At 48.5% G+C, this 22,546-nt stretch overlaps 1 protein-coding gene across 1 annotated transcript in view; it reads right to left on the bottom strand.

Annotated features, from left to right (window-relative positions):
• The window catches only part of LOC135816196 (leishmanolysin-like peptidase), a 33,488-nt gene extending 11,640 nt beyond the window's left edge, over window positions 1-21,848 (bottom strand). Inside the window, exons 1-12 of the mRNA XM_065329595.1 lie at window positions 21,384-21,848; window positions 18,903-19,024; window positions 16,076-16,106; window positions 15,730-15,809; window positions 14,627-14,750; window positions 13,886-14,058; window positions 13,206-13,311; window positions 12,696-12,808; window positions 10,938-11,082; window positions 8,993-9,100; window positions 8,555-8,631; window positions 235-345 (exon numbers count right to left, since the gene is read on the bottom strand). Of these exons, the coding sequence (XP_065185667.1) occupies window positions 235-345; window positions 8,555-8,631; window positions 8,993-9,100; window positions 10,938-11,082; window positions 12,696-12,808; window positions 13,206-13,311; window positions 13,886-14,058; window positions 14,627-14,750; window positions 15,730-15,809; window positions 16,076-16,106; window positions 18,903-19,024; window positions 21,384-21,512 (1,319 nt within the window). The 5' untranslated portion in view covers window positions 21,513-21,848. The remainder of the gene's footprint in view (window positions 1-234; window positions 346-8,554; window positions 8,632-8,992; window positions 9,101-10,937; window positions 11,083-12,695; window positions 12,809-13,205; window positions 13,312-13,885; window positions 14,059-14,626; window positions 14,751-15,729; window positions 15,810-16,075; window positions 16,107-18,902; window positions 19,025-21,383) is intronic.
• Window positions 21,849-22,546: the final 698 nt, after the last annotated feature.

The following is a 22,546-nucleotide window of genomic DNA, read 5'->3' on the forward strand; positions in this document are numbered from 1 at the left end:
CTGCTATCAATATCCTGCATGCTAGTCACACAGTCACTTGTTCCAGCAAAGTGAGAACCCATGAGCACATATCCCGTAAGTAGCTCCTTTCTCGAGTCACTCCTTACGTGAACACTATGCTCTCCTTGCATGGACACTAAGCGTTCCTTACGTGGACACACTAAGTGTTCCTTACATGGACACGCCACTAGTATGTGTTCCTTACGTGGACTGGACACACTAGGTGTTGCTTACGTGGAGTTCCTGGCTGTCATCCATGAGCCACAGCTCTGGCTTACAAAGTCACAACCAGCATTCTTGCCCCAAACCAGATCATCGGCTAAGCTGTAGTTTACTCCATACCAACTGCATGTACACATAGCAACACATCGTGACAAACGCACATCGTCAACATCAACACATGTATGTACACACACACACATACAGGCACACAGACACATAAATACATACACACATACATACACACACACACACACGCACACACACACACACACACACACACACACACACACACACACACACACACACACACACACATACATGTACCGTATTTTCCGGGGTATAAGCCGCACCGGGGTATAAGCCGCACCCCCCTTTTTGAAGCAAAATATTGACTAAAAGTTGGTATTCGGAGTATAAGCCGCACCCACAAACCAAAATATTTCACACTCATTGACAAATGGCCTTTCTACAAATTTATTATGGTTATGGAGCTGGTTCACCGGTTCCCTCGCAAACCCACACTTGCATCAGACACAACCATTGGAAGCATCGAACTATTTAGAAGACTGTATTACCAAACATGTTCTCAAAACACCATTGAAGAATCTAACTCAAAAAGAACAAAGAACGGAGAGCTGGGGACGCACGTACCCGGCCCCGTACCGGACACACAGCCAAGAAGGACGACACCGTAGCGTCCCCACGCTTGACTGGCAAAGAAAACAGCAAGCAAAGAAAATCGGCCAGCGGGCGCAGTTCAAACATCTTGAACGACACGCTCAAAGCAAAACACGTGACAGAAAATAATGCATGATGTCATCTGTACTCACGCGGACATGCAAAAAGGTCAAATCTACACAAAAGCGAGTGCCGCAAGAAACAACACAAATAAATAATAATTCAAACAGCGAAGAACTAGAAAGGCAGATTTCTAATTATCGAAGAACAAGAATGTATCGTAGAGTCCCAGCGCAACTGCCGGAGGATGCTGGCACCCACCAGACGGGTGGTGGTTGCCCCTGCCAGAGAGATAGAACGAAAACTGAAGCAGAGGAGCCACGTTACAAATAGTGAAACGCACGAGGTAAGAATAATCGAGCAGTGTCCAATTACGACATACTGAGTAATATACATGTTAAACGAAGACAAGCACTAACAAATGGAGAACGTTCCAACATTTCCCCTCTCACGAACGACTCCAGACTAATCGGAAGTCGTGAGATCATCATACTGACCGGTACCTTCATCGATGGGTTCAACTTCCAACGGCACCAACTGCGTTATCGACCGCTTGGACTGCTTGGCGCCAATTCTGATGTTCACTACACGGACCAACCCATCAGATCCGGGGAACACTTCTATCACTTTGGCTAGCGGCCAACGCCCTCTTGGAGTAGACTTGTCCATGCAGAGGACAATGTCACCGGGCTTGATGTTGCGGCTGCGTCGAGACCATCGCTGAAGCACATTCAGCCGAGGCACTATTTCTCGAAGCCATCGCCGCCATACCTCACGTAGGAGCTGTTGGAGGAGCCGCCAACGACGCTGTGGGTGCAACTCAGCGACTTCTTCGAGTGGCAGAGTCAGCTCGCACTGTCCAGCTAGGAAGTGCATCGGTGTTAGCGGTGCGGCGTCATCCACGTCAGTCCGGACAGCGGTCAACGGACGCGAGTTGAGCAGGCCTTCCGCACTCACCATGGCAGTTACAAGTTCCTCATCAGTGAGATTGGCCTGGGACAGAGTTGCCATCATTGCGCGCTTTGCTGCCTTGACCACACACTCAAATACGCCGCCAAAGTGCGGAGCGAGAGGCGGATTGAAGCGCCAGTGAACTCCTTGGCTGGCCATACTTGCGGCCACTTCATCAGAACCTAGCGCTTGAACGGCTTCTCTTAGCTCGCGCTCTGCACCGACAAAGTTCGTCCCGTTGTCTGACACGACCTCAGCTGGCACGCCTCTGCGCTTGCAGAAACGGGTGAATGCTAGCAGAAACGACTCGGTGTCCAGGCCATACGCCATCTCGAAATGACAGGCTCGAGATTGCAAACAAGAGAAGACACAGAGGTACCTCTTGAGCTGGGTCTTGCCACGTCCTTGTTTTGTTCGGAACGGACCGGCATAGTCAACTCCCACTCTTGAAAATGCCCGGTACGGTGGAGCTGTTCGGAATAGCGGGAGCGGTGCTATCTGCTGCGAAGCCACAGTGGCCCACTTCTTCTTGCAGAGCACGCAGTGTGCACGGTGAGATCGTGTGACAACCTTGCCACGGATGATCCAAAACCGCAGCATCAGGTTTGCCAAGAGGTGGTTTGGGCCAACACTGTGATCACACTTGCGATCTTCGGCGTCGACTATCAGCTGAGTAATCCGATGGTGCTGTGGCAAGATTATCGGATGCCGGGTATGCTCAGGCAAGTGGCTGGCAGTCTTCAGACGACCTCCAACGCGTAGCACACACGGGTAATCCTTGTCGAGCACTGGATTCAGCCGTAGCAGCGGGTCATTCGCTGCAAGGGACTTCCCTGACGTCAGCTGCCGATACGAAGCGGGATAGCTCTCTGCTTGTGCGATCGCATACCAGTGACATTCGGCACGCTGGAGCTCATCAGACTTCAGCTCCACAGAGTCGACTGCTGCACTCGCTGCTTCCGGATCCCCTCTCGTGCTAGCATGACGTCGACGACACCGGTTGATGAAACGGTAGCACCAGGCCGTCACTCTTACTAGTCGTTTCCATGACGAGTAGTTGTCGGGGTGGAGACGAAACACCTCCGCTGACACTTGCTGCACAGCGAACGCCATCACTTGCGCTCGCTTTACCATTCCAGGCAACTCTTTTGGCACGGTTATCTGACGAGACGGCCACTCAGTGTGCTGCTGGACGAGGAACTCAGGGCCGTTCCACCATACTGAATCACTGGCTAGCTGGGCTGCTGTCAAGCCTCTGGTGCCCTTGTCGGCTGGGTTCAGCTTTCCAGGAACGTGGTTCCACTGGCTGCCAGCTGAATACTCTTGTACTTCAGCTATCCGGTTGCCCACGTCGACTTTAAACTTTCTGGAATGTGCTCTCACCCAGTGAAGCACGTTCATCGAGTCGGACCAGTAGGTGGCATCAGCCTGCGGCAGATCTAGCGCGTCATTCACTGTCTTGGCCAGGCAAACACCAAGCACAGCACCCTTCAGCTCCAGCTTCGGGATCGACATCTTCTTAATGGGACATGGACGCGCCTTGGCGAGTGCTAGCGTCACTCGCACATTGCCGTCTGGGTACTCCGCACGGACGTACACGTTAGCGGCGTAGGCGGCATCTGAAGCATCCGTGAACACGTGCAGCGACAATGTAGCGACAGACGACTCGCGACCCGGACACTTGAAGCAGCGCGGCGCACGGATCAGCGCCAGATCTCCCAGCTCGCTAAACCAGGATGTCCATCTCCGCGTGTGCTCAGCGTCCAGTGGATCATCCCAGCCCACGCCGAGGATGCACAGCTCCTGGAACATGACACGAGAGCGAATCGTGAAGGGAGCTAGTTGTCCGCGTGGGTCGAATATAGATGCCATCTTACTCAGCACGGCTCGCTTGGTCAGCTTCTCTGTTGCGGGCGGCTTGAACTCAAAGGCGAAGGTATCATCCTCTGCCGACCACATCACGCCTAGCGTCTTGACTGATGGTAGCGCACAGTGATCATGATCATTGATGCTAGCTACGAGTTGCGGTGAGCGGTCAGCTTCCGGTACGCCGTCCATCACCTCCGAGCTATTGCTGAGCCACTTGCGGAGGTGGAAGCTGCCCTGCTCCAGGATGTCCTGTACTGTCTGCTGTGTGCGGATGGCTTCCGGTACGGAGACAGCAGAGTGCAGCAGATCATCCACATACATGTCTCGGTCAACGATCTGCAACATGGCTGGGTCATACTTGTCGGCTGTCTCGCGGCACACCACTTGTAGCGCCTTGCATGCCAGGTACGGAGACGCCTTGATGCCGAACACCAACCTCTGGAACTCGTATACGCGTGAGTCCCACACAAAGCGATGATATCGGCGGTCTTGCTCAGCCAGCACGACTTGCAGGAACATCTCGGTAATGTCCGCCGTGAGCGCTACTGGCTCCTTGCAGAACCGCAGAAGCACTTTCACTAGGTCATTCTGCAGAGCGGGTCCAGGGTACATACACTCATTGATCGACGTGCCGTCATACTTGGCAGCAGCATCAAAGACGACACGTACCTTCGTGGTGGCCTTGTCGTCTCGTACAATGGCGAAGTGCGGCAGGAACCACTGGTCGTCGCCATCTGCCTCAACCTCTGCTGCCGACACTGCGCGCACATAGCCTTTGTCAATGTGGCTACGGATGACCTTGCCGTATGCTGCCTTCAGCTCTGGACGCTTGTCCAGCGATTTCTCTAGCATGCGCAGGCGATGGTCCGCCATGGCGCGATTAGCGGTGACACCAGGCTCGCCGTTGCTGTGGACCCATGGGATTGCCATGGTGACTCGCTGATCATGGAAGCTGATGGATTTTTCAACGATCTCCTCAGCCAGCTTCTCTGCAGGGGTGATGTAGGTGCCTTCGTGCTTCATACCGACTGCCTCCAGATTCCAGAAATTCTGGACCAGGCCGTCTATGCTGCATTCGCCGTATAAAGCATGCACGAAGTTGACAGACAACTCGTCATCACTGGGTGCACTGGGCGTTGGGCCCATACACACCCATCCCAGTGGCGTCTTACGGGCAATTGGTCCACCGCTGCTGCTTCTGTACTCCGCGAGTGATGCGTGGGCATCAATGACGTCTAGACCAATCAGGAGGTCGACCGTGGTGCTGGAGATTTCGGGAAAGTCTATGAACTTTAGATGTTCATAGCTGGACTTGTACCGGCTCCAGTCGACGACCTGCGTCTTCTTCGTCACACGATCATATACCCATGCCTTGAGCGGGTATGACACTGTTCCATCAATGGATTCCATCTGCACCTTGACCAGTTCCCGATAGCCGGAGGTCTGCTGCGCACCAATCGTGGATGTATTCAACATGTGAACTTCACCTGCCATGCCCAACTCATGGGCTACATCCTCCCGTATGAAGCTTGCAGTCGAGCCTGAGTCCAGCATGGCCGTACAGATTGCCGACTTGCCAGTTGGGCCAATAATCTTCACTGGCACGGTAGCGAAAGCGGTAGTCTGCGGCACGCTGACACTAGCATGGTGAGAACTTTCCTGCCGAGGTGCCGTAGCTGCTGGTCGCATCGTAGCTGGATTCTGCGCTGCAGCTTGTGGCTGCACTGACTTGCTGTAGTGCAGAAGTGAGTGGTGCCTCTCTCCACAGTGGCAACGTTCCAGCTTCTGGCACTCACGCGCCCAGTGTCCATGCTCCAAACAACAGCTACACAGCTTGGCACGCTTGACCAGGTCCCAGCGGCGCTTGGTTGTCAGCGCCCTGAATTCCGGACACTCTGCTGTGGCATGGCTCTTGCTGCACTTGGCACACTGCTGAGTACTGAGCTCCACAGCATACACAGCAGATGACCTAGGCTTTGGCGGGACCGCAGGAGGTGTCTTGTTCAACTTCTCTGTGCCGACTGTCGCCAAGATGTCATCGGCTCGCTTAGCGTTCTGGACCCGTTTTACCAGCCAGAACGACAACGTGGTTGCGTTGCATTTGCTGTCTGGATGTTGTTCGTAAAATCGTATAACTACACTTCTGGGTAGCTTCTCCAGCGCACTTAGAAATAGCTCCCTACCAGGGGTCTCTCCAGCCAAGTCCAGGTTCATGAGCACATTTCTGAGCTTGACAGCAAACTTCCGGACAGACTCGGTGTCCCTGTCAGAGGCAATGCGTGGGTGATTCAGAATCTCTCTCTCTTGCAAGGCAAGATGGCGGTCAGAACCACCAAACCAGCGCTCAAGCTCCGTCCAGGCTGCAGTGTATGCACCCGGACCGTCGAACATATCCGCGATAATGTCTTCGGCCGAGCTACCCTGCAGCGCCTCCTTCAGTCGTGCCAGTTTATATTCGTCAGAGACGAAGCGGTCCTCGTCCACGAGGCGCTTAAATGTTTGTTTCCACCGTACAAACTGCTGGGTCCTGCCACTAAATTTGGGCAGCTCTAGTGGCTTCAGATGGTGAAAAGCGCTTACTCCATGTGGCCGTTGCATACTGGCAAGCCAATCGCTAACATGGGGGTCGACAGCAGATTCCGTTAGAGGAGACCACTCAGAAAGTCTACTGGCAGGAGCACTATAACCAACTGACGTCACACTTAGTCTGCTGCTCAGACTACTTGGCTTTGGTGGTGGTGTTGGCCGTGTGCGTGGTGCTGGTAGAGGTGGCACAGGCCGCATGTGCGGTGGTGTTGACGGTGGCACAGGGGTAACCTGTTCTGCGACTGCTGATTGTTGGCCTGATGCCACTTGGCCAGAAACCGACTCAACAGGCGAATCCAAGATCGCCTCAGCAGCAGCCATCACACCAACACTCTCCTTATCAAACTTCGCCTCCCACTCGTCCAACTCATTCAGCAGTTGCTCACTCTCTTGGGATTCCAACATGCTGCGCATAATTTCTAAAACCGAATTCAGCTCTGACCGTACAAATTCTAATTCACGGACATCAGGCTGCAAATATCGGCGAGACGGCGACGAGCAAGCAATCAGAGTTCGCAAGCGGTACTGATCCGCGTGTGGCGTCTACGGAGGTTTGTTCTCCGACGAATCAACTCTTTCCAGCGGTCCTCAAGTTCCTCAACAGGAGTTTCACCCACGCTCGTACCATAATGGCGTGGCGTAAAACTACGAGTCACAAACTCTGGTGGTGGCGGAAACGCCATTACCACCGCTGACACTACTAGTCGAAACCTGTCGGATCCGGCTCGAAGGACCAAATGGTTCACCGGTTCCCTCGCAAACCCACACTTGCATCAGACACAACCATTGGAAGCATCGAACTATTTAGAAGACTGTATTACCAAACATGTTCTCAAAACACCATTGAAGAATCTAACTCAAAAAGAACAAAGAACGGAGAGCTGGGGACGCACGTACCCGGCCCCGTACCGGACACACAGCCAAGAAGGACGACACCGTAGCGTCCCCACGCTTGACTGGCAAAGAAAACAGCAAGCAAAGAAAATCGGCCAGCGGGCGCAGTTCAAACATCTTGAACGACACGCTCAAAGCAAAACACGTGACAGAAAATAATGCATGATGTCATCTGTACTCACGCGGACATGCAAAAAGGTCAAATCTACACAAAAGCGAGTGCCGCAAGAAACAACACAAATAAATAATAATTCAAACAGCGAAGAACTAGAAAGGCAGATTTCTAATTATCGAAGAACAAGAATGTATCGTAGAGTCCCAGCGCAACTGCCGGAGGATGCTGGCACCCACCAGACGGGTGGTGGTTGCCCCTGCCAGAGAGATAGAACGAAAACTGAAGCAGAGGAGCCACGTTACAAATAGTGAAACGCACGAGGTAAGAATAATCGAGCAGTGTCCAATTACGACATACTGAGTAATATACATGTTAAACGAAGACAAGCACTAACAAATGGAGAACGTTCCAACAGGAGCTAAATACATTGTTAGATCAGAAATAATGATTATGAAGTGTTAGTGCACCACAGCCGGCACAGGTTGCTGCAGAGGTGTTGGTGTATTGCTGTGTTGACTACAGATCACTCCATGTCATCTGCACTATCTTCAGTCTGGATGCCACTGATGCAGTAAAAGTGCCGGGATAGCAACACAGGCGCGAAGCTGAGTCGAATGACATGTCACATGACGTCAGCATGCATACTGATGTATGCTAGCATTCATTCGCGCAAGCATATTCGGTGTATAAGCCGCAGGGGCGATTTTGGTCCGATTTTTAGCGAAAAAAAGTGCGGCTTATACCCCGGAAAATACGGTACATACACACATACAGACACATAAAATACATACACACATACACACACACACGATCGATAAATCAAAAGTCACAGTGGTGATTGAGACTCCACCTAACTACATCACATCAATAACTCACATAAATAACATGACAAACTGATCAAGTGAACTGCATGGTTGAATCACTGTCATGATCAAACCCCCTGACCACTGAGGAATCAGGCATTTCAGTAGACAGCACAGCTAACTATTTGAAATGAAACATGTATGCAAGTACACCTCACTAACAGCCGCTGCACTACTTCAAAGTATATGCTGCAGTTTAACTCGGATACTGAGCCAATAAATATAATAATAAATCACATGGGAACGAGTGAGTTATGAGCTATGTTTCCATGTGATTTCTTCTATTTTAGTAACATGTTTCGGTATAAATCATTACCCAGTATCTTCCATCAGAGACATTGTCAATCTGGAATAGGAATAGTCTTGCGTGAATGTGCCTGTCATGACTTCATTCTACACAATACAATCACAAACAACACATTCACACACTGCCATTATCCATCGATACAAAGGAGAAGCTAGGAAGGTATGAGGAGGAGGAGGAGGAGAAGGAGGAGGAGATGAATCCGGGAGTTGTGTGAACGGCAATGCACTCTTCATTTCCAAAATTACTTTATGCTGTGTCACCCGCTAACGCCTTGCTTATCCGACCGAGAAAGTACGTACAACTGAGGAGACATTCAGTTCCTCAGACTGAGCACCATGCAGTGGTGCCAGTGGTGCGTTGCCCCAAAGAATCATTCTAGTGCTGTGTGTTTGCTATGCTGCCAAAACACATTGTCAGTGTGCAAATGGGCATGCTAGCACAACAAACCTCAAATGTACGCTTTTCCCAATGTGTCAGCGCTGTGCCTTCTCCACCTTGGTTCTCAAGGATGGCACCTTCCAGGGTTGGGCAGGAAAAGTGAGAACGCACAAATTCCTAAGCAAACACGAAAAAGGAACACAAGCCGGCAGCATGAAATATCAAACAGTCATATCAGTACAGTCATAGCTGTATTGGCATGATGTCATGATGGCATGATGGCATGATGTCATGATGTCATGATGGCATGATGTCATGATGGCATGATGTCATGATGGCATGATGGCATGATGGCATGATGGCATGATGGCATGATGGCATGATGGCATGATGGCATGATGGCATGATGGCATGATGGCATGATGGCATGATGCCTGCGGTACAGAGGTAGGCGATTACTTGCACTCAAGACCATTTCATAAACTGGCTTTACTTCTAGCAGTTACTGGTACCGGCATTGCTTGGGCTTCAAGTCGACATGGGAAACAGCTGCAGTGACTTGTCGGGTTATGATTTGCCGCTGAAGTTCTACATGGGCAGGAAAACACTGACTGGTGTCTTGAAGTTGTAAATGATTTGATTCAGCCTAACCGGGCCAGCCGCTTTCTGAAACATGTTGGTGTTTCACTTGAGAATGAAAAATGATGGTAAAGAGGAACTCAAATAGAGTAGACTGAGCATAGAGAAGGCGTGAGCGGAGGCATGAACAAGTAGCAACACAAACCATGTGATACAGTGAGAACATAGAGCCAGCAAGGCGCTAATATCAGCGTTGAAAGAGCCACATACTACGGCTGTAAACCTAACATGTCAGGGTGATCATGTACATGTAGGTAAAGACTAGTGTTTAAACCGAACACGGATTCTTCGAACGAATAATCTATCGAATAATTTCGCCCTCCATCGAACGAATAATCTATATTCTATCGTACGCATGATGGCATTTTTCAACACTTTTTCAGCACTTTTTCAGTAGTTTTTTATATTATATTAATTTTTTTGCTGATTATCGGGTTTTGTTATGTGGAGGTGCAAAACCGGTTAACATGTACCGCCAAGAGTACATAACCCCCCAGAGTGTGCAACGCCTGATCCAGCTCTGCATATCGCATAGGGTCTTGGTCGAGCGTAATTGCCAAAATTGGATCTTCACTGCATCCATGTTTCCCTCGTATGGAAAGAACAGAAGTATTACTAGATACCGATAGGTGATTAAAACTTAGAGGAAAAGAGATTGAGAAGAAATACTGCGAGCAGATCTACGCCTTGCAAATATCAGCAGGGTCAGCACTGAGCATAGATCTTTTTTTTTTTTTTTTTTTTTTTTTTCGATTTCTGATAATTCCTACGAATATTCGATTATTCGTTCACCCCACGAATATTCTAAATTATTCGATTATTCGATTATTCGTTTCAACACTAGTAAAGACTATACCTAAGGTGCATGTCAGGGTCAGGATCATGTTAACAAAAGTAGGTAAAGAGTATACCTACAAGAAAGGTGCTACATTGTCAACGTGGGCAGTGGGTAGCTGCATACCACTAGAATACTATCAAAAGATGTCTGGAGAAACGGAAAACTGGGTCTCCATGCCAGCATAGTACCTTGTCCAGAAAGCATTGGGGACAACAATCAAGGAAGATATGTCATTATTGATAACAAACTTTCAGCCCTATGACAACACAGTTTGCTGTCAAGGTGTTTTGAAAGGCAGCGTCTCTTCTACAGGATAACTGCAGCTCCGGCATATCCTCCACGGAACAACTGCAGCTAACTTTACATTCTAGTACTGACAAGGGACTAGCCGCCATGATAGGAACCCATTGTGAAAAAAGTGAAAGGAGAGATCCCCCCGGGCCACTCCTCTGGATCCACCACCAGTCCTCCTATTCTGTGTTCCATTCTATATACTCAAGTGGTATTTGACACACGACAGCCAACCGTCTGCCTTACCGTAACTTTCGGTGTAACCATGTAGTACGTCTGTAGAGTAGTGGGTGCTGCACTTCCAGCCACCCAACCACTCAGTGTCATCGGTCTGACCGTATTACTGTTCCACTGATATGTACTGCCATTCACAAACGATAAACCTGCAATCCTGTCAAGCAGAACACATCCGGATACAAACACACACACATACACACACATGCACACATGCACACACACACACACACACACACACACACACACACACACATGCACACATGCACACACCCACAAACACACACACACACACACATTGCATTGTCTACCGGTGCTCTGTATGGGGGGGGGGGGGGTGCATTAATCAATAATGATGGCTGGATAAGATACACAGGCACCTAGGATCACTAAGTACAGTCAACATTGTGAATAACACGTTGCGTATAACAACAGCTCACAAATAATGACACAATCATCAGACCTAGAAACTATTCGACTGAATACTTGTAACAACTTACAAATACAGACTGCTGCCAAGTTCATTACATTTTATTCTTTGCTCGGGAGATCTCCCTCCAAGGGGGTAGCCCGGCAGGCGGGAGGGCAGGCGGAAGGTCGGTTGGCCTTCGAACGAGTGCTTTTTTCCAGCAATATACATGCGTTTTATACAACATGTCACGTAGTAGGGGCACCACAATGATATAGGTGCAGTGCACAACATCAACCAGCACCACCACTACAGTCAGTACACTGCGGTACGTCAGGGATGGCAGATCTACTAAATAATTTAAGGAGCGTCACTTTAACATTAATGAAAAAGTCTCCCTAACTAAAGCCAACGAGTAACAAGAGTAATTCAATATTATGTACATGTAGGTGCAGCGCGCACGTAGCTGGCTCTATACCATCTACTGCATGTGCATGCTTTTTTATTTTATTTTTTCCCGTACTGGGGTGGGTGGGTGGGTGGGTGGGTGGGTGCATGTTTGACGAAGTTGACAATAAAAACGGCTACAAGGCGGCTGCAACTTGTTTTTGATATTGGGCGGGAGATCGGGAGATGTTTAAAAAACAACTTCAAAATCGGGAAATCTCCCGACTGATCGGGAGATTTGGCACCTCTGTGACTAATGACAACTCAAAATAACGACAACACTTTTCTCATGCACAGTCGCGGGTTGCTATTGGCAACGGTTAACTGTACACTATCCTGCTTGCCATGTTGGTACTAGTAGGGTGGACATGGAAATCCGGTCGCATGTCTAGCGGCCCCAGGGCGCTGGCCATTCAGCCGTGGATAAGCGGTACACACATGCATTTTATGCGCTGCAGCGCGCTAGTCGTATCGGATCAACATGTACCCTGCACGCAGCGGGTCTGTACGCGCCGAGGGCGCCGGCCCCGGTCAATCGACCGGATTTCCATGTCCACGACAGTAGTAGGGCTTATCACAGATCTACTGAACAATCAAATGAACAATACCCACAGCTGTATGAATATAATTCGAAGTGAGGGCACTCATCACCGGTGGATCCAGCGATCTCTACAGGCGGGTTCCAGTTTAATCAAAACTGAACACTAGCTGATACATGTACATGTATATGCACATGCATGTGGCTTCCAGTTGTACATTTACAAAATTTAGGGGGTTCCACGGAACCCCTGGAACCCCTCCTGGATCCGCCCCTGCTCAATACTCTGACACGCAAGGCAAGGTAGGTCAAGAGTGTTTCAAGACGCACAATACCCAGAGCACAGCATTCAAGTAATGCGTATCTGTTCACTAACGCTGTGGTCGTCACGAAGCCGCTTGCTGGAGTGTTGGGTCGGCTGGCCAGGCGAGCGGTCAACGGATTTCCAGATGAATCACGGTAGTAGGCAAATAAGCTGGGAGAGAATGCCTGAAAGACAACACAACAGCAACCACCGCCCAGCAACAACAGTGGCAGCATGGATAGCAACACCAAAAACAGAAAATGATTAGAAACCAGAAATGATAACAGACTGAGTGTCAGCATGTTCTTCTGTTTCCTTACACTACTACTTCGTAGTACAGGTACAACTGTATGATGCAAGCAGAACGCCACACACACACACACATACACACACACACACATACACACACACACACACACACACACACACACACACATATACACACACACACACACATACACACACACACGCACACACACACACACACACACACACACATACACATGCACGTACGCACACACACACACATGCTCTACCCCCTCCTCTCTCTCTCACTCTCTCACACACATTAGTCTTATTTACCAGTATATGGTAGATTTCATGGCGAATGGTACCCTGGATTGCCGCGTAAGAAGCCGTGTCAAGATTTAGAGTATCTGGACACAAATTGATGTAGCCAGCTACTGGTCTGTGAGAAGCAACAGCAGACAACAGTGATAACATTACGTCTCTGCATTCTACTTTACTGAAATCACATCGCATCTTTCACACTCAACTTCAAGACCAAACGGGCTGGTAGAGGGGGGGGGGGGGGCTTACATTTAAGTTTGACTTAGTATTCAAGTGAGGAAATTGAAATAATATGAGCATGATTGATGTAGGCCCTATCAAATGTGACTATATTCAGCGAGTGCATCATGGCATACCGCCGTACCAAGTACAGCTACACAGGTTGCGGGCAAGTAGACACATACACTGTCGCTGTGTACCTCACTTCCCATTACATCATGAACGAGACCACATTACATCATGGGCGAGGGTACATTACATCATGAATGAGACCACATTACTTCATGAATTAGGCCGCATTTCATCATGAATGAGGCTAGTTAGTGTGATGCCACTGGCAAATACCTGCTTACGACCCAGGTGGGGGGGGGGGGCAAGAATAGGGCAATGCGGTGTATATGACTATATGTATGAACCAAAATAATCATAGTGCAACGGGCTTGCTTTATGTGCATGCAGCCCCGCAATCTTACCTATCCAACGTCGCTTCTTGCACACATGAACTAGCAAAGGCAACAGTGTTACCAGAGCAACGTGCCATTGTGCTGTAAGCACCAACGTATATGACCAAGTCAGCATTGCTGACACCCGCACCACTACTGCCACTGGATGTGCAGACTGATGATTGCGTACACTGGGTACAATTCTGAATAAACAAAGAAACACGCACACGCACACACACACACACACACACACACACACACACACACACACACACACACACACACACACACACACACACACACACGCGCGCACACACACAGAGCAAACACAAACAAGCATCCGCATACCAGTATAAAACCTTGATGCCCCCCTCCCTGGCTAGTCTATCAGCAAAATGTCATGAACATACCAGGCTAAAAGCAAGCGAATTTTCCATGTGAACCCTGCACCCGATGTCACTGTATGCATGAGGAACTTCAAATGGCGTGGTTGGCTATCACCCCTCTATCGCACTTTGTGTGCCAATACGCCATGGACCACGAGTTGAGTGAAATAAAATAAATCGGATGACCCATATGTGACATGCAGGTCAGAGGTCAGAGGTCAGAGGTCACATATGTTCAGTCACAGCCAGCACAAGGCAATGTCCTGCTGCAGCTGTTGCTGTTTATGCTGCTGTGCTGTTTATGCTGCTGTTGCTGCTGCTGCTGCTGTTGCTGCCGCTGTTTGCTGTTTACGCTGCTGTTGCTGTTGCTGCCGCTGCTGCTTACAGTTAGATGTGATGTTGGGACAGGCACAACTCCACCACACAGAGTCTGTGCTGTACAGCCGTTCAAGCAAGCCCTTTGTCCCGGTGTCGACAGAGATGGGATGAATAAATCACCCGTGCAAGTACTGGACCGACACAAAAACACATTTCACGTGCACACATACACACACACACACACATACACACACACACACACACACTTGAAAAACTGGTCATACGCGTCACCCCAGGAAAGTCCCCTGGGGAGAGAGGTTCAAAAATAACTACTCAAGTAATTATTGAATTACACAGGGCCGATACCAGGGAAGACAAGAGGTGTAATGATAATGATTTGTAGTATGGGCAACCTAATCAGCTGCATATTGATCCTACTTGACACAATAATTATCTGCATTCAGACTGCTTCTACTACTACCGACATACAGTACCATAAAGTACCGCTGATCCACCCCCTCTCTGATTTCCGCCCCTGTCCAATTTCTACCTTTAATTAAGTTCGATTTCAGTGTATACGTCAAAATACAGTGTTGGATCGACGACGCATGCCCTCCTGTGTATGGGCATGTATGCCTGTGCATGGACACGTTCCCAACCCAGCATGACACGTTCCCAACCCAGCATGGACATGTTCCCAACCCAGCATGGACACGTTCCCAACCCAGCATGGACATGTTCCCAACCCAGCATGGACATGTTCCCAACCCAGCATGGACATGTTCCCAACCCAGCATGGCATGTTCCCAACCCAGCATGGCATGTTCCCAACCCAGCATGGCATGTTCCCAACCCAGCATGGCATGTTCCCAACCCAGCATGGCATGTTCCCAACCCAGCATGGCACGTCTCATCTGTTGTCTACTTGTACATGTAGCTACTTTGATCTAACTCCCGCCCACTGCCAAAAAATCAGCCAGGAAGTGACCGGCACAGCGGGGAAGGGGTGAGGGGGTGAGGGGGTGAGGGGGGGGGGGGTGAGGGGGTGAGGGAGGGATGAACGGTACTTTACGATACGTGTTGTACTTTGTTTACTACTAGAACTGCTGCAGCATTGCATTTAGTTGCTCCCTCTCGCAGTGAATATAATGGCGTATTGCCTTTACTTACCGTGGAACTCGAATAGGTGATGTCAGTGGCACTACTGAATAAACTGAGCTGAAGTAGTTGACAGCGTCAGTGGTCAAAGTCTGCAGAGAAGCATGAACATCACTACATGTGCTAGAAGAACAAAGTAACATACACTCTCACCACGACTTGGCTCAGTATCACCTATCACATGCCAAAGAACGCTTAATCCCCCCCCCCCCCCTCACTGCCAAGGGGTAGGCTCAGTTGCTTCCTCCATCTTCCTCCCCTTTCCTCCCCCCCCCCCCCCCTCGTGGAACTTGACAACATGCTGCACAGCTGTTCAATAGGGTACACACACAGATAGTCAGCGTCAACATCACCTTACCATGATAAGCTCTCTCTTACTAGCTGTTAGCCTACAGTGGAGGAAAGCAGAGAAGCAGAAATGAAGATATGTGATTTTCTTGTCAGCGGTATCAAGATCATCTTAGCTTTCTTGAAGACAAGAAATGCAATCATACTGAACAACAGCAGCACTAACTCCAGGCTCCTTACCAGCAACATTTCAAAACATTTCCACAGGTAATTTCTTTGCCTTTTCGTCACTGGATGGATGCCGGCAGAAAGGAATCGTTACCAGTCACGATACTGAGTTCTAGGCATTTTTTCCATTTGTTGTCTATTGCTATCACGACACATATCACACGTATGCCAACCTCTTCACACTTACATCAGTTGTGCATGATTATAAGACTTGGCATTCGTTTGAGAATCAGCATTTTCCATGCACTTCGTGTGATTATTCTCGCTAAAGAGGTTTGCATCTTTCCCTGAATAAAGAGGTTATGTGAAGGATATCATGGGTGAGTCAGCAGATTTTCTAATGTGCGCTAAGTATGCAGCGTGAGTGGCTAGTGCAAGTGCAGCGCTGTGCTGCGTGTCCGCGACTTCACCAAAGCATCTCAACTGATGATGTAATCGCATAACGTCTACATGTATTGTTCTTACTACATGTACTACTGCCGTTATCATCTTTACCACAGTACATGTACATTAGTTATTGTCAAGATGACAGACATTATCTTACAACATATTGCCCAGCGCCCACAAATAAGAATCATGTAGGACTTATCTACTCGATATCAATGTCATCCCCCCCCCCTCCTGTGCACTCCCGAGAATAGACCGATACTGATACTGCTGTGACCAGTAACCATGGTAACGTACCTGACAAGTCATGTGACTAGCGTACTATTCTTATGTATTTATTTTACCATGGTCTGGAACCTAGTGTAAACACAGTAGTCATGTGACCCCACCGTGTTGCGGACACAGTAGACTGACTCTGATAAGACCTAACGTTACCCACATGGGCAGCAGGAAAGCGTATTTGCTATCCGAGGTACTTCTTATCCTAACCTACTTCAGTATCAATACACCCATGCTCCGGACAATGTCTTATCGCAAGTAGACTGTACTAAGTGACTTCCACTGTGTGTGCAAGCTGTGATACTGGTATCTTGGCAAGACTGAGTACTGCCTCAAATGGTATGTGTGTGTGTGTGTGTGTGTGTGTGTGTGTGTGTGTGTGTGTGTGTGTGTGTGTGTGTGTGTGTGTGTGTGTGTAATTCCCGACGATTATGGTCGCACACGTCTTTCTTCTCTTTCTCGGACTCTTCCTGACTTTTCTTTCATTCTCCTGGGTGGTTACCAACAGCCAGTGTATGCCGGAGTATGTGGTGTGGTGTGTGTGCGTAAAAAAATGGAAAAATGAAAAATAGGGATTCACTGGCCAGAAAAAGTCACTTCAAACAGCTGTGTGGTGGATACCAGGCTAAAAATAGTGGCGGTCAATTCATCAGCCTTGCAAGCTGTTGAATGGTGTAATCCCAGCACAAGTTGCTATGTCTAACATAGCTGTTCGCTATCATCGCTTCCGCGATGGGCATGTCTGAGGTCTGAGGTCTGAGGTGTGTTTGCGTGTGTGTGTGTGTGCCTCTTGCCAAAGCATTTTGGAAGTTGGACTAGTTTCGGCTCCACAATCCAGTGTGTCGTTACTATATAGCTTTCATGGCTGAGGTTGTTGGTACGTCTGTTGGCCCTGGGTTCCCAGTACCCAGTTGTCGAGGCTGGTTGGTAAAATAACTCCAATCTCACTTCAAGGTACCAGTGCATCTAGCGTCTGCTTTTATCAAAGCAGCGTGCTGTCTATACTGGTTACCCCAGCAAGTGTACGGTGTGCATAGGTAACTGTCTTGGCCGTCCTTTTCCGATGTACTCCGTGTGGTGTAGACCAGGTGTGCATTGGGGGGTCGATTCACATGGTTTCGCCCGTTGTGTGGATTAGACAGTTATCTTGCGCTTGTCTTGATCTGTTTCAATCAGAATCAGATCCGCTATCGTTGCTATAAAGAGAAAATCTGTGGGTGCACATCCAGTGCATTTGCAGATTTGCGTGCTTCTCTTGCGACGGGCGTATACATGGTGTGTGTGTGTGTCCCGGTGTGCATGTGTCTAGCACTGCCTGAGCATCGAAGTTCATTGTCCATATTCAGTAGCACTGACAAGGGTGACAAGGGGAGATAAAGCAGGCATGATAAGCCATATCATTGTTTTTAATCACAACAGTAACTGCAGTATGATCTAGGTGTGCGTGTGTGTGGGGGGGGGGGGGGGCAGCCAGCCCGTTGGGAGGGAAAGAAAAGGCAGAAGGTAGACCTGACTATACCGGAGCCTCAGAAGACTGACGACATTCTAAACTGACTATGAGCTAAACACTTCCATTCTCAAGGTGGTCTGATTATATAGTGTATGCGCAGATTTAGAGGAAATACATGTTTATTCACGACCAGGAAAAGGTACTCGCAACCCCGCAGTGCCAGTAATGCGTGAAAGTAAAGTGGCAGAAGACCATGGTTCCCCTGTGTTCGGAGACGGTTTGGGTTACAGGGTGGGTGGGGGGAGGGGATAAGAGAGAAGTGAAGTGGATACATTGGTGATCTTGTCGGAGATGGCACCAGATAGAAATGAGGAAGAGTTAGCCGTGCTTGATATTCGTCCCCCCACCCCCTCCCAGCGCGGCCTCAACACACCATCACTACCCTTATTGGAAGCATGCTCACCACAGCAACAACCGAAATATCCACTGGTGCAATGAAATACATACTGTAGTAAAGACATTGATACAACATCTTAAAAGCATGATAACATACGTGTTCATGCTTGTACTGTCATATGATGCATAGATACGTATGGGCATCCTGCCACCTGTGGCTTGGCGACGTGATCTTCCTGCCGCTGCGGGTAACTGACTAGCCACATCTATATGAGTATTCTATAAGCACAAAATACACACACACATATGCGCACACACACACACACACACACACACACACGTGCGCGCGCACACACACACACACACACACACACACACACACACACACACACACACAGACACACACAAAAGCACAAAGCAGTACAGCCATGATCAACAAGATACACCTAAAATTAGTTGCTGCCAGTGGCATGCAGCCTGCTTACTCCCTTTGCATCATCAATGAGGATCTATTGGTATTATTTTATTTCAGGCTGACTTCCCCAAAGACTGGAAGCCTATTAATTATTGTAGGTGTGTGCTGGTGGGGGCCTCCAGGATGCATACACAGCTCCTGTAATGATAGCTAGGAATAGGCCACTACTACTACTACTAGGATCCAAGCTGGCAGATTTGGGATATGCGATAATTGCATTAAGCTATTCTAAAATCCCACTTCCTCTCTCCTGGTGTCCCACTGAGCAGGAAGTGAAGAACTATACAAAATAATGAATAGTACTTTGAAGTACTACGGATTTTGCTGCTGTATCAGTGCTGGTACTTTCAGTGCTGGTGCTTTGCGCAGCCCTACTGACTAGTACCTTGCTGTAGTGGCTGTCAAAGTTCTGCTCTTACAGCCTTAGTGCCTGGTGCCCACTGTGAATACTAACAATACTAACAAACAATAGACTGGAGACTAGTGACAGTAGTGGAGCAGGTGTTCAGTGATGCCATACACTCAGTGTAGATTCTGGACCTCTGCCTCTGGGGAAAATTTATTGTCATGCCAATTCACTTTAACCAGCTGAGTGTTGACAAGGACCCAGTGTCAGAAGGTCCCACAATGTCACACGTACCAACTTTCTCATGTTCTTATCTGCTGCTAGGACATGGGACATGTTTCTTCCCACATCTACTAGTGTGTCATGTGCCGGGTTGAAATAGGAACTACAGTCATAAAGTTAGTGATAGTAGAGTACCCATATTGGACTAGGAGTGGTGAGGCAGTTACTGGCCACTGTGCACTGAACGTTAAGAGTTCTTCCATTAAACTCAAGAGTACATTATCCTACTGCTTTTTATCTCTTTTTAGTCAGTCACGAGATTCCATTGTCACGAGATTCCATTTGATAAATGTGACAAGAAAACGTTCTGGAACTGAACCTTTGCTGCTTTGTTGTTTGACATGAGCGCCAGCTTAATTTTGTTCATAGCTATTTTACAGTTATCCCATTATATCAGGAATCTCTGGCACTCTCTTTTTGAATTATAGCACTCAAGATAATGTCCAGACACTAGAAGTGAAGAGTGGAACTAATCTCTGTACTACCAGCTTGCAGGTTTGCACACTGATACAACAGTTTAGAGCAAACAGCACTGTCGGAGTGGGTAGGGGTCTCAACCATCTTTCTCTGGTACACAATGTCAGGAAAGAGAGAGAATGGCTGGTGATGTCAAACAGGAGGAGTGGTCTATACAAACCCGAGCAGTCACTAACCGTGGTGGACTGATCATTGTGCTAACCATGGTGGACTGATCATTGCGATTTTGTTCATTTCTAGTTTCATTGCGACAGCCAGTCCTGATAACATTACGGCTTTGGAGAGTTGGCGAGTCGTAGATTTACCACCCCACATTTTTTCATTTCTCCGATAACGATCACACTTCAGACATTACAGGCCTAACATCTAATACTAATAGTAGTGCAAACCAAGTAGTAATATTATTTGAGCTGTGCCTGTTCGCTGTGATGCAACTAATGTGCGTCCGAAATCAGTTCCACCTTCATAATGTTTTTGGAATTTTTAAAAGCATCCCAAAAATGATGTCACTAAGACTGCCACATAGAACCATGGTGATAACAATGAAGCTGAACAAGTTAGTTATTTTCCAGTAGAAATGAAGTGAATTGACTATGGAAGCCCCCCCCCCCCCCCCCACACACACACACCACACACACACACACACACAGACAGCAGAGTGTGTTATTAGTGTTACATGATATTGTACTACATGTTAAAGGACACAATTAATAATATTATGATACTGCACTAGTGCACTGTCTGTTGATCTACTCTGATCAGTGAATGACAATGGACGCTGTTAGGAAGGGTACGAAGATGCTCCTGCATCACATGAGCGCTGGTGCTAGTGCTGCACAGCGACACAACATCCATGCGCAACGACATGCGTGACTGACTGTTTCCTCTTTTTTTCACCGCCTTCCACTTTTCAGGTCAAGTACATTATCGAAAACATGAATTAGAACCCGAACATGGCAAACCCTTATAGAAACTCAAAGACGCCACGCGCGCTGCACTGCTCACGGTGCAGTTATTATGGTATTCTATGGGCGTTCACCATTCAACTGTTCACTTACTCTTTGTGTGTGCCATTTCTCGACAGCGCGAAGCGTCTTGTGCTCCGTTGCTTCATTGCTAGCGGCTCTACCGGCATGGCTGGCTAGGTGTGTGCACAGAACACACAGGATCCACAACTCGCTACGCATTATGACCACTCGCTAACTAGTCCTCGGCTCTACAAGGAGAGGTTACCAAACAATTGAAATGGAACGATCTGAAATAAATATTCTGGTCGGAAAAGTGCTAAGTAACGACTTCCTCCGCTGCTGGAAATGTTTGCTCCGTGTAGCGGACTTAGCGTCGAACTAGCGCAGTATGTAAACAAAGAGCACGTCTGCTAGTAGATCTACAACTTAGTAGAAACGCTCATTCGGTTAGAATTATTTACTCAGCGCGCGAACATCAATGTGGAAAATGGGAAAAGTGGCCTTCTGTAATATGGGAAATTTTCGGACTGTTTCAAAGCCTGATATGATATGAACCCTGAGCTACAACAGACTCAGTACAGACAGTGTCAGCACTGACACAGAGGTATCAGTGACAGCAAGTTTGATCCGGCCGTCCTGCCTCCTGGCTGTGTCGCGGTCGAGATTTCATCGAGGTCATGAGGACAGTCAAGCCACCCGCCGACGGCAAGGACACCCCGCCCGGACAGTAGCAGCAGCTTGCAGCATGCAGGGCATGCTGATGCATGATGCTCTGCACTGGCACAGTGCAGTGACAGTCCGACTGTGCAGCTGTTACTGGATAACAGCAGCAGTTGACTGTCTGTGTTGTTCCGTAGATCTGAGCGCCATGCGCCAGTGAGCGGCGCTGCGCAGCCTTCACCGGATTTCTCGATCTCGTACAAATGCACTTCTGTTCTGTCCTCAGGGCAGTCAGGCGCAGTGAGGCCGAGTGGAGTCAACATGATGAAAGTAACTGGTAGGTAGCCAGCCCCCTGGCCTTGGCGGATAATGCTCGGCAGATTCCGCTCGAAAAGCAGGGAAATAATTGGCAGAACCATACACACCGGCATATGGCAGGCACTTCCTTGAACTCTGCTCCATTCTTTACCCACATACCAAAGTTAGTTTGCATGAGATATACCAGAAAAGTGCCAATTTTTCTGCTGGCATTAAAATGTATACAATGTATTGCCCGCCAAGGGCTAACAAAGCCACAAAGGTCTCGGAAAACA

This window comes from Sycon ciliatum, chromosome 4 (genome assembly GCF_964019385.1).
Source record: "Sycon ciliatum chromosome 4, ocSycCili1.1, whole genome shotgun sequence".
In the NCBI taxonomy this organism is placed as follows: domain Eukaryota; kingdom Metazoa; phylum Porifera; class Calcarea; order Leucosolenida; family Sycettidae; genus Sycon; species Sycon ciliatum.